The sequence below is a fragment of the Polyodon spathula genome, chromosome 15, assembly GCF_017654505.1.
Source record: "Polyodon spathula isolate WHYD16114869_AA chromosome 15, ASM1765450v1, whole genome shotgun sequence".
NCBI classification, from domain to species: Eukaryota; Metazoa; Chordata; class Actinopteri; order Acipenseriformes; family Polyodontidae; genus Polyodon; species Polyodon spathula.
In genome coordinates this window covers 30,857,404-30,870,993 of record NC_054548.1, presented here as the reverse complement: position 1 = coordinate 30,870,993, position 13,590 = coordinate 30,857,404, and the positions used below count along the sequence as shown (strand labels likewise).

At 40.1% G+C, this 13,590-nt stretch overlaps 1 protein-coding gene across 2 annotated transcripts in view; it reads right to left on the bottom strand.

The window, feature by feature from the left end:
- The window catches only part of LOC121327734 (TBC1 domain family member 4-like), an 84,900-nt gene extending 74,676 nt beyond the window's left edge, over positions 1 to 10,224 (bottom strand). The window contains exon 1 of one of the 2 annotated variants that reach the window (XM_041271916.1): positions 9,146 to 10,224. In XM_041271916.1, coding sequence (XP_041127850.1) covers positions 9,146 to 9,562 — 417 coding nt within the window. In that variant the 5' untranslated portion in view covers positions 9,563 to 10,224. The remainder of the gene's footprint in view (positions 1 to 9,145) is intronic. The other variant, XM_041271917.1, reaches the window with a different exon arrangement.
- Positions 10,225 to 13,590: the final 3,366 nt, after the last annotated feature.

The window sequence follows — 13,590 nt, the reverse complement described above, 5'->3', positions numbered from 1 at the left end:
AAGGAAACATGAATTCTGCTCTGTATCAGAGAATTCTACGGGAGAATGTCAGGCCATCTGTCCGTGAACTGAAGCTGGGTCATGCAGCAAGACAATGTTCCGAAACACACAAGCAAGTCTACATCTGAATGGCTGAAGAACAAGAAATTTAGTGTCTTGGAATGGCCTAGTCAAAGTCCAGACCTAAACCCCATTGAGATGTTGCGGCAGGACCTGAAATGATCAGTTTATGCTCAAAAACCCACAAATGTCACTGAGTTGAAGCAGTTCTGCATGAAGGAGTGGGCCAAAATTCCTCCACGGCGCTGTGAGAGACTGATCAATAACTACAGGAAGGGTTTGGTTGCAGTTATTGCTGCTAAAGTTGGCGTAACCAGCTATGGATTCTATGTGGCAATTACTTTTTCACATGGGGGCATTGGATGTTGCTTAACTTTCTTTAATAAATAAAGTATCAAAAGTGTGTGTTATTTGTTCACTCAGGGTCCCTTTTATCTAATATTAGATTTTGGTTGTTCTGATAACACTCCGTATCAAAAATATGCAAAAATGCAGAAAATCAGACAGGGTGAAAATACTTTTTCACAGCACTGTAATGCTTGATTGTCTGGGTTGTATAATAGCCCTGATAAATCAGGGTTATTAGAAACTGGTAAACAGTGCCTGCGGCTTAATGCTGATGCTGCTGCTCCCTCTGTGCTTGTCCTGCTTTTGACACCATAAATCATAGCATTCTTATTGACAGCCTTCAGAAGTATGCTGGGATCTCTGGAACCTGTCTCTTTTGGATGTCCTCTTACCTATCTGGATCCATGCAGTCTGTTTTATATGCTGGATGCAGTAGTGTCGCCAACCTAGTCATTTGTGGTGTCCATCAAGTGTCTGTTCTTGGTCCTCTTCTCTTCAACATTTACATGCTTCCCTAGGGTCACCTAACCCACCAACATAGCTTCATGTTTCACTTCTATGCTGATGACACCCAGCTCTACTTAAAACTCAACCCTGGATGTCCCTCTGCCATGACCCAGCTCTCGGCTTGCATTCAAGACTTTGAGACCTGGGTGTCTGCAAATTTTCCTCAGCTCAACTCAGAACTCCTTCTAGTAGAATCTAAAACTAAACTTAAGAATCTCAATATAGCTGCCCTGAAACTCAGAAACTGTCTGCTGCTGCCTCCCCCACTGTACAAAGCTTTGGTGTACTTCAGGACAGCAACCTCTCCTTTGATGCCCACATCTCCTCCGTGGTCAAATCTTCCTTCTACCACCTTTGAAACATCTCCAAAGTCAGTCCAAACCTTTCCTTCCAGGATGCAGAGGACTCTCATGCATTTGTCTCCTCTCGACTCCTGCAACTTTCTCTATGGTGTTCTTCCTACACTCGCCATCAACCGACTGCAGCTAGTTCAGATGCAGCTGCCAGGATCCTTACCAGATGTAAAAATGTGAACACATCAACGTCCTGCCCTGCTGCACTGGCTACCTGTAAAGTTCTGGATTACTTTTGAAATTCTCCTGCTCATCTACAATGCCCTTCATCATAACCTGCTGACCGGCTATGTCCCTGCCCACAAGCTGAGGTCCTCCAACTCTGGCCTTCTTGTCATCCCCAAGCAAAAGTGCACCACACTTGGAAAATGCTCATTTAGCTTCCCAACCCTGACTCTCTGGAACTCTCTCCCAGCCTTGGTGCGTGATGCCCCGATCGTCGCTCGCTTTAATTCAACTCTCAAGATCCACTTGTTCCCTCTTGCTTTCCATGCTCTTTAAGCCTTATATCTGTTATTAGCCATTGGGTCATTGCTACTTCTATTTTTACTGTACTTAATCTATTTTGCAATGTTTTTTACTATATCTTGTAAAGTGCTTTGTGATGGTGGTCCACTATGAAAGTCGCTATATAACATAAAAATTGATTGATTTATATACTGTTACCTCTATTTTTATTATTAAATTATTTTTGCCTTCCTTCTGTTTAATTTATAATCAATAAAACTTACAGTATTAGAAAAGATACCTGGTATGTAGTGTCAGCTAAAACAGCACACCTTAAGTCACCAAATCAGAATTATTATATATCTCCATACACACACATTACCAGTCAAAAGTTTGAGGACACTTGCTGGAAACTAGGTTTTTTTCATAACTGAAAAGGAGTATCAAAGCAATGTTCAAGAAAATTGAAAAAATTGTTTCTAAATCTTGGATTCCTCAAAATAGCCACCCTTTGCCTTAATAACAGCCTCACAAACACAAGGCATTCGGTTAACAAGTTTCAGCAGGAAATCACCAGACATGTCTTCCCAGCTCTTCAGCACCAATTCTCTGAGATGTAGGGCACTTGGGGAAAGCTTTGCTTTGACTCTTCTGTCCAGTTCGTCCCATACAAGTTCTAAGGGATTGAGGTCTGGAGACTGGGCAGGCCAGGTCATTAGATAGAGCTGTCCTTCACTTTCCTTCTTCGCCAGACAGTTCTTGCACAACTTTGAGGTGTGTTTCGGGTCATTATCTTCCTGATGGAATGGCATGCCTCTGAAGTATGCTATGATAGCCATGGTGGTTGAGCTCGCAATGGACTTAGTAAAGATCACCAACTCTGTCACCAGCAAAGCAAGCTCAGACCATGACACTGCCTCCTCCATGCTTGACAGTGGGAACCACACATATAGAACTCATGCGCCCACCCTCTCAACATCTTACAAATACTCGGCGGTTGGACCCAAATATTTCAAATTTTGACTCATCGGTCCATAAGACCGACTTCCACTCCTCAAATGTTCAGTTTCTGTGTTTTTTGGCCAAGGAAAGACTCTTCCTCTTATTCTGCATTCTTAGCAATGGTTTCTTTGCAGCAATTCTTCCAGTTAGGCCAGCTTCATGCAATCTCCTCTGAACAGTTGATGTTGAAACATCTGTACTTCTAGTAGCATTTAGTTGAGCTTGTATTTCAGAGGCAATTAATCGCCTGTTTCACAGACCTGTGACTCGAATGAACTTGTTCTCTGATTCTGAGGTCATCCTTGGTCTGCCTGACCTTGTTCGGTCCTCATGAGTGCCAGTTTCTTCAAATCATTTGATGGTCTTGGCCACAGCAGTTACAGACAGTTACAGTTCTTGCGATTTGTCTTAAAGATTGACCTTCATTTCTTAAAGTAATTATATACTTTATTTCTTTGCTTAACTTAGTGTATTTTGCCATTTTCTGCTCCCTTACATTTAGGAATGACAAACTTGTGCCTATACTACCTATATTTATAGTAATCATGGACCCTCACCTGTTAACAATAATTGGTGACAAAAAGTTAATTAGGTAACATGCTAGTTAATTCAGAGAACATCTAACAAAGACACTTTTATACTTAGGCCAGTGTACTAACACCATGTTATAAACATTTCAGACTTAAAACTTAATTCATTTATGATTATCAGCTTATATAACTACACGTTTCATATAATGAAACATTAAGAGTTGATAGACAAGTTTATATAGTTAAAAGCAGAGATAATCATGAAAAACCTGGTTTCAAGCAGGTGTACTCAAACTTTTGACTGGTACTGTGTGTGTATATAGAAAGAAAGAAAAGCCGTTACTCAAAAAGTACCATCTGAAAGCGCGTCTGGAGTTTGCCAGAAAGCATGACAGTGACCCAGCTGCGATGTGGGAAAAGGTTTTGTGGACAGATGAGACCAAGATAAAGCTTTTTGGACGAAACTCAAAGCGCTATGTGTGGCGCAAACCTAACACTGCCCATGATTCAAGATATACCATCCCTACAGTGAAGTATGGTGGTGGCAGCATCATGCTGTGGGGATGCTTCTCATCAGCAGGGACTGGGCATCTTGTTACAACTGAAGGAAGAATGGATGGAGCAAAATACAGGAAAATACTGCAAGAGAATCTGCTTCAGTCCGCTAAAAAACTGAAGCTTGGAAGGAAATTCACCTTTCATCAGGACAATGATCCCAAGCAAAAGGCCAAAGCAACATTGGAGTGGCTCAAGAACAAAAAGGTGAATGTCCTATAGTGTCTCAGTCAAAGTCCTGATCTCAATCCCATTGACAATCTGTGGCACTATTTGAAAATTGCTGTCCACAAGCGTCGCCCAACCAACCTGAACAACCTGGAGCAAATCTGCCAAGAAGAATGGGCCAAAATCACTCCGACACTGTGTGCAAAGCTGGTACATACTTACCCCAAAAGACTTAAAGCTGTTATTGCAGTGAAAGGTGGCTCTACCAAATATTAATGTGTGGGGGTCAACTAGTTATGCAAACAAGATATTTCAGTTTTTTATTTTTCTTAAAAATATTTCCCAACATAAAACCAATGTCACCTTACAATAATTGATTTTGAGTTTAAGTGTTGTAAAATAAAATATCGAACAGAATGAAATTTCACTGTACTATTTGTAATTCAGTAATATGAGAGAATTGGTCAGGGGTCTGAATACTTTTGCAAGGCACTGATATAGATAGATAGATAGATAGATAGATAGATAGATAGATAGATAGATAGATAGATAGATAGATAGATAGATATTACACTTCCGGTCAAAAGTTTTAGAACACCTCCATTTTTCCAGTTTTTATTGAAATTTATGCCCTTTAATGTCTCAATGTACTCTGAAATTAAAGCATAGAACAAATAAACAATTGGGGATAAAAAAAAAATCATAGAATCGTTTTGTTTAACAAAATTTAATCTAAATTTTTGACTCATCAAATTAGCCACCTTTTGCAGATATAACAGCCGAACACACTCGTGGCAATCTTTCTACAATGGAAATCAAATATTGTTCGGAAAGTTCTTCCCAACACTGTTGCAGAAGTTCCCACAAATGTGTTGCACTTGTAGGTTGCTTTGCTTTCACCCTTCTGCCCAGTTCATCCCAAACCAGCTCGATGGGGTTTAAGTCTGGAGACTGTGCTGGCCATTCCATGATGTGAAGCCTACCATCTTGTTCCTTTCTTCTAAGGAAGTTCTGACATAGCCTGGAGGTATGTTTTGGGTCATTACCTTGCTGTAGGATGAACCCCTGACCAACTAGGCGTATACCAGAGGGTACTGCATGGCGATGCAAAATGCTGTGGTAGCCGTTTTGGTTCAGGGTGCCACTCACTCTGTGCAAGTCGCCGACTCTGGATCCAGCAAAAGAGCCCCAGACCATCACGCTTCCTCCTCCATGTTTGACAGTTGGCGTCACACACCGAGGAACCATCCTTTCGCCTACTCAACGACGTACAAAAACCCTGCAGGATGAACCGAAGATTTTAAATTTTGATTCCATAACACGTTCTTCCAGTCTTTAGTAGTCCACTGGAGGTGCTTCATGGCCCAGGCAAGCCTCTTTACCTTCACTTTCTTACTGCCACTCGACCTGTCAAACCTGCAGCTCGAAATCTTCTCTTCACAGTTTAAAATGACTTACTTCAACCAGTGTTAAGCTGTGCTTGAAGCTGTTGTCCTGTGAGCCGCCTATCACGTAAGCTGTTGACTCTCAGAAACTTGTCTTCTGATTCTGTTGTGGCTTTGGGTCTGCCAGACCTCTTCCTGTCAGAGTTTCCTCCAGTTTCCAAGTGCCTTTTGATGGTGTAGGAAACTGTACTCAGACACCATGGCTTTCTTTGCAATTTCTCTAAAGGAAAGACCTACACTTTTAAGGGTTATAATGGTCTGTCTGACTTCCTTTGTTAATTGCCTTTTTCTCACCATTGTGATAGCAATATACTACTTCCTGCAGTACAATACTGTCCAAATAATGCTTAAGAGGGTGTAGTAACACAGTCTGTTCCAACACTGCTTTTACACAGACAGAGGGTTTGTAAGTAATCAGCAAAAGTTGGGACACCTGTAGGAATTGTTAGCATCAACTTTCAAGGCTTAATTTACTTCCATTGCTGCAGAACAGCTGTAAGTTGTTAACCCATTACTTGTTCCCTGAAAAAGGCCTTTTTGTATAACTCTGAAATGTACATTATTTTTCAGTTTTTGGTAACCTAAACTTTATTTTTTTTTAAACCCCTGGCAGTTTACCGCTTACCTTTGTACCATTTCAGGTTATTCACTGGACTTGAACTGCTTAAATTTCAATAAAAACTGGAAAAATGGGGGTGTTCTAAAACTTTTGACCGGTAGTGTGTGTGTGTGTGTGTGTGTGTGTGTGTGTGTGTGTGTGTGTGTGTGTGTGTACTATATATATATATATATATATATATATATATATATATATATATATATATAACTAAAAGTCTACACCCCCTTTCAAAATTTTCACCTTTTGTTGCCTTATAGCCTGGAATTAAAATGCATTCAATTTTTTTTTCATTTATCTACACATCCTACCCCACAACTTCCAAGTGAAAAAAATATTCTAGAAATTTGTAGAAAATTAATTAAAAATAAAAACTGAAATAGCTTGGTTGGTTAAGTGTTAACCCCCTTTGTAACAGCAATCCTAAATTAGGTGTAACCAATCACCTTCAAAATCACACACCAAGTTAAGTGGCCTCCATCTGTGTTAAACTGGATGACCACAGCAAGAAGGATACTGATCAGAGAGGCTACATTTCAAGAAAGCACAATGGCAAAACTGCATTGATCAGAGAGGCTACAGGCAACTTTACAAGAGCTACAGGCTTTTATGGCCAAGACTGGTCAAAGTGTGCATGTGACAATGTGCAATATCCCAAGCACTCCACAAATTTGGCCTGTATGGTAGGTTTTCATCAGTGAGCTCCAATGTTGTGGGTGTAACGTATAATGCTAGTGACCAATATGACTAGGGATATAAAACAAAGCACAATCACAGACACACCTTAGGAGTTTACTACAGTGAATGCACAGAGGCTGGTTATACATTACTTACTAGAGGACACCTTTTATACAGTTTTGTAGCAGGGGGAGATCTGTGCTGACTCTGCTGGCGTATTCACAGTGCTGCAGGAGGGGGGCAGCAGTCGTCCAGCAACCACCTGTGAGTCATGGCAGTGACAAAGGGAGGTGGAAAAGTGGGTGTGTGGACTTTCCCTCTCTCTGAATGGCTGGGAGGCGGGTCTTGAGGAGATTGTTAGCCCTATAAGATAATGCTCTACTGTCTCCTCAGGGCTGCCCTTTTAGACGCGCTGTGTGTGCGGAAGCGCTGGTCGAGGACCGAGAAACCAGCTGGGAGAAATACAGCAACGAACAAGCCAAAGAGTGAGCGGGGAACCCGTGGGCAGACCCCCGAAGTATTGTTTAGAGCAGGCAGGGAGCTGCCCGAGTAGGTCGGTGATCCAGGTTGTGCGGGTAGCGGCGACCAGGATAACGCTGCCGAGTGCAGCACCTTTTATTTGTAGTTTTATTACTGTGTTATTTTTCCTTGTTCTTTTCGCCTTCTGTTTTCATTATTACTTCTTTGAGCACCTGCGAGTGCGCCCGCAGAATTCTCATACCAGCTTTGGTATTTCCGTGGTGCTGTCTATCATCGTTGATAGGCAGCCCATGGACAACAGTGCCCTCTGCGGGTGAAAAGTGAAAAAGTACTGAAAATAAAACTGGGCACCTGTGTGGTGTTCCAAGTACATCTGTTCTGTCTCCCGTGTCAGTGAATGACCCACCACCCTTCCACAAGTTCATAAAAAAAAAACTCATATTATTCGCATGTATGTTTCTTTTTGTAGCTGTCTACAGCAATAGCTCAGCACAAGAAAGACATCCATAAACACATACCAGATGTCAATGTGACTTTTCCTGGTAAAACTGTTTCTAAATTAAGATATGGAGAGGCTCTGTTGCATTGACACTCTTCCTTAAGTGTTGGTTAAGAAAATTAGCTAACATAAAAAAACTGCCTTTGGAAGAAAAATTGTAAAACCACACAATTTTTGGTGCCTTTTGCACAACAAAGCATAGCTCATGCGTTAAGGTATAAGGGCGTGTGTGGAAATAACACAACCAGAAGCAAAGTATTACATGTCTATATAATTTGCTTTGTAAATGTGCAATTTTGACTACTAAATGCGTGTGTAATTTTAGAGGGGGCAAAACATATTACTAGCTTAAAACTCTATAGTGAAATGTGAATGTGTGATGTTTGTTAATTTATACAACACTTTAATATCAATGGTAGAATGCAACGCACTAATATTTACTGCAGTAAAACGTTTACATACTAATCGTCTGTTTCTTTAATATTAACCGGTGGTCCAGGTGACTGCCACATGTACAAGCCTTTACAACAGTACCTGCTTGTACTCCAGCAAAACATACATCTGAGTCTGTTCAGCTAGGACTGCACTGCATACTGAGTCACGAGCAGTCCAGGAAGATCAATCACACAGACTGCATGCCTGGTTTTATACTGTTAAAAATAAAATATTCCTCTTAAAGTGGCTTTTGATTTCTTTTGACCAATATGTCAGTTTCTTGTTTAATTGTACTGAAGCCAGGCCAACCTTCTACAAGCTTTCCAAATGCTTTCTGCAGTGGGATAATTGCTGCTACAGCTGAAAATGCAATGATTAGCCTGTATAATAAACATTTTTCAAACATAACAAAAACAGTAGAATCAATTGCTGATACACCCAAGCTGTCTGATGCTTAAGCACTGTTCTTGTAACATAATGAAAGTACAGAGCTTGTAGGTGTCAGACAGCAATGTCCTAGGTAATTAATTTAATTTATTAGGAGCCTGATCGCTCACATGGTCATGGTCAGACACCCTAACAAATCTGCATATTAGTGACATCACAGCACCGATGCATTTTTAATTGTAGCCTTTTGTACAACCATACAGTATGCACCCACAAGGTCAGCCCTGATTTATAATAACACACACAGATAGCCTTTTCATCAGTTCAAAAAGTACAGTCTTCCTAGTAGTGATTTTGTCAATCACAGGGAGTGATACATGACTCCCATTTCAGAACAGTTTAACCATTCCATGTTTAACCCTGAGCCCCTGTTACTATAGGCAACAAGTTCAGTTGGGTCTAATTACCTCAGAATAGATTAAATAAGGCTCTTACCTGTGTAGACGCACACCTGGGCAAAACTTTGAATTCAACATACAGGTTATTTAATAAATATACAACACTGTTATAGTTCACGATGATAAGTATGTTGTTGTTGTTGGTATTTACATGTACTGTAATTGCCAATAACTAACCTGGTTTGGGTCACAAGCCTTGAAAACATGGCACGCCATCTCAGATTCGGGATTATCAGGCTGGCTTCTGATAAGGTAGGCAAAGTAGCTGAGGTCATGGCTGTTGTGAAGGAATCTGGAGACGTGATGTGCCTTGTGCTCGAATATAAACACAGAGGGGTTGTTATTATTTGCAGGGACACATCGGATCAGAGGCGGCGTGAGAACGAGTTGCACCTCCCTGGCTTGAGCAGAACCTAGTTCGTTCTTTTCACTTTTCCTGCGTATCTCTGCCACGAGCCAGGGCAACATGGGCAGTGTTGTCCTCCTGTCCAGTGCGGACCAGCCCATGTACCACAGTTTAAACCTCTTCTCTGCCTTTAGGGGATTGCTGGCTTTGTCATCCTGCGCCTGTTGCAAAGTGTTTATATCCGCCATCTCTATTTCAAAAGGCCAAACTGACACGGTGAAAATATGTATATTTTGTTATCAATATTATGCAACAATTGTTTTGCGTATTAATGTTTTTGCAGAAAGCTACACGATTTTACACATTTAATTGTAAAGTTCTTCTCTAACCGAAAGTTATTACGTCGCATTCGTATGGCAATACATGTGCTCCTGATGTAATTATAAACAACGCACAACCATGGCAGTACATGTGTCTGTGCTGACTGCAAATAGTCAGTTCTTAAAAGATCTGAAAAGCCTACTAAAAATGTTGATACCTATAGCTGATGATTTCCGCAAAAGGCAACATAGGAAGGTTTACTTTCACCGATGTTTAAGCACGCAAGTTGCTCGTGTACCATAAGCATTAGCACACAGCTTAAAAACGTGGCGTCCTTCCCCAACCATATATGTATATGGAAAATGTTGACAAGTTGCTTCGATTTTTTTTTACCCCATGTCCAGCTGGTGGGAGATATCTTCAGATCCGTTTCTCTTTCCAAATTGCTTTTACGCTGGAGTGTGTTGAAATTGAGAAAGCTTGCAGTTAGTTTGCCCAGCGCCTGAATGTATGCGTGCACCCTGTGCAGTGTTTATGGTTGCCACTGCTTTTGTTGTATTCAGTATTACCAGCAGTGTAACTGGTCTGTCCCGTTTACTGCAGGCAAAGGAGGAGTGGCTGCGTGTAATTTGCCAAGGAGGCATTGCTTCGACTTCACTATACTGAGACTAGACCGTGCTGCGTCCACATGGGAGGAGGAGAAACTGCACGTAACTTACTTTATTTTTGTATTTATTTATTCTGAAAGCGATTCAGAAAGCTTCCGTGTTTTTATAAAATATAAATAAATTTTACACCCAGACATGGTTCAAGATTACTGTAATTATAAAGTTTTATAATATTATATATATATATATATATATATATATATATATATATATATATATAGTTTATACAGGGCTCTCAGGTTTATATGTATGATTAAGCTATTGAGCTTTGTAAAGAAATGTAAAACGTATATTAAAGCTTTTTTTCATGTGTCAAAATGGCCAATTTTAATATACTGCTTTTAAAATGTATTGTTTTAAAAAAAATTACCGTTTTGTTTTCTTAATCAGACAGAAGTAAATGCAATCTTTGCAATGGAGAACAACTTTAGTAAATCTGTCCCTCACCCCAGTCAAGCATTTTCCAAATCGCACTGCCTAGGTTAGGCATGAAAGATATTATACATTCGATGCTATTGCCTTAGCTGTATTCTCTAGCATCTAATGAAGGGCAAACAAACTGTACTTAAAACCTGACTGACTATTCCTTCGTTGAAATGATCCCTGCTACAAATGGGTACATGTTTGAGTGCTCCACTGCTTACACACAGCTTATAATAATGGTTTCTTGTGGGATAACCACATTGTAATGACAAATGGGGAACTGCTTTGTGGTTGTATGATGTGGAGCATAGCTGTATGCAAACAACCTCCAGTCTAGTGAGTTGAGACACAGTTCGTAATGCCAGAGAATATTGGCCCTGGACAGTAATATGTGTGCTTAGTTCAGGCATCTGATAAAGAACTTGTAATAAATCCATTGTCTAATAACTGTTAAATACTTTACAAGTGACTATCTTTATCTGTTGGGAAAGATCTGAAGAATACTTTTGCTTGTGAAGGAGTGTTTTTATGTGTGTGTATCACACTGGTGATTTTGAGTATACTTTAAGGCAGGAAACTTTAAAGCAGCTTACTGAACTTCTCTCTTTGCCTACTTGATAATACTGAGCAGTAAAACATAGTGTGTATACTGTATAACAAAGACAGAGATTGCAAACCTAAGTCTGCATATTACAATAAGTTAAATGGAGTTCATCTGTGTGCAATAAAAGTGGTTCACATGATTTCAGATTATTATGGGAAGTGCATTCAAAGCAAAGATACTACCATGAAGAGTTGCAGCCGGGTAAGAAGAGCATTGGTCAAGAAGCCAACAAGAGGCCAATGACCACTCTGATAGACCTACAGCGTTCCATAGCTGAGATGGGAGAAACTATTCATGTGTCAACAGTAGCTGAGGTACTCCACAAATCTGGTCTGTATGAAGAGTGGCAAGAAGGAAGCCAATTCTGAAAAAAGCCCATGTAAAATCCTACTTGGAATTTGCAAAAAGGCATGTGGAAGACTCTGAAAAGATGTGGCAAAAGATTCTGTGGTCCAATGAAACAAACATTTAACTGATTGGCCTAAATGCAAAGCGTTATGTCCTGCACAAACCCAACACAGTACATCACCCAGGTAACACCATCCCTACTGTAAAGCATGATGTTGGCAGCATCATGCTATAGGGATGCTTTTCATCTGTAGGTACTGGGAAGCTTGTCAGAGTAGAGGGCAAAATGGATGGAGCTAAATACAGGCAAATCCTTGAGGAAAACCTGCTTCAGTCTTCAAAAGACCTAAGACTGGGACAGAGATTCACCTTTCAGCAGGACAATGACCCCAAGCACACAGCCAAAGCAACACTGGAGTGGCTTAAAAACAAGAAAGTGAATGTCCTAGAATGGCCCAGTGAAAGCCCGGACTTGAATCAGATTAAGAATCTGTGGCAAGACTTGAAGATTGCTGTCCACCAACGATCCCCATCCAACTTGACAGAGCTTGAACAATGTTGCAAGAATCGGCGAATATTGCACGATCCAGATGTGCAAACCTGGTAGAGACTTGCCCCAAAAGACTCACAGCTGTAATTGCTGCAAAAGATGGTTCTATCAGGTATTGACTCAGGGGGTGAATACTTATCTAACCAAGACAATTCAGTTTCATTATTTTTCATATGTTTCACAATAACAATTCTCTTGCCTCTTCAAAGTGTTTAGTAGGTTGTGTACATATATATATATATATATATATATATATATATATATATATATATATATATATATATATATATATATATATATATATATATCACACCAAGGTTCGTTTATGCTGTAATTTAAAAAAAAAAAAAAAAAAAAAAACTAAATTGGTTTCATAACACTGATTAGCATTTACTTGGAGAATACTTTAAGAACCGGTATATTTACACTGTGTTTAAACACTGATCCATCCATCCATTACCTGTAACCACTTAATCCTATAGAGTTGTGGTGAGCCACAGCCTAACCCAGCAGACACAGGAGTTCAAGGCAGGGCTACACTCTGGTTGGGACGCCAGGCCATCGCAGGGCAACTAAGGGGCCAATCCACCTAGCCAGCATGTCTTTGGATTATGGGAGGAAACCCACACAAACACGGGGAGAACATGCAACCTCCAGACAGACCCCCGAGGCCAGAATTGGACCCAGGACCCTGGAGCTGTGAGACAGCAGCACTAACCACCACACCGCCCCTGAAAGTGTTTACATAAAATAATTTATTTCAACCTTAAAGTTAAAATAAATAACATACACTAATAAATGTCAATCGGAAAATATAATCTTTATAATCCAACAATTCTCCTTCACATTTTGTGATGATTCTATTTATTGTCAATGCCAAATTAATCTACATTTTTTTTTTAAATGTATGTGTCTGTATATATATATATATATATAGTAATCGATATTTCATAACATTTGTTCATATGTTTAAGTTTGTTAACATTCCCATAGGTATTTAAAACATTTGGATAAAAGGATTCTTCATAAAGTTTGCCTGCCACTACATCACTGTGAACGGAACTGCATTCTCTGTTCTGGCTTTAGCAGTGGGTTATACAGGCGACATTCAAGGTCTGTCACAGTAGTTTCACTACCCACTAATTGAACTGGGATGAAATCTGCTGATCATCATGTTGCTGCATGCTCCTTAATAAAAAACTTTCCTCTCAGTCTTTCAGAAAATAGGAACAATATGTAGGACAACACACAGCTCGACTGCGTGGTAGTGGAGCATGACTGGACTTATGCATCCTGATCCAAAGTCAAGGTCCACTATCACACAGTACAGCCTTCATCGTGAGAACACCATTGCTCTTAGAA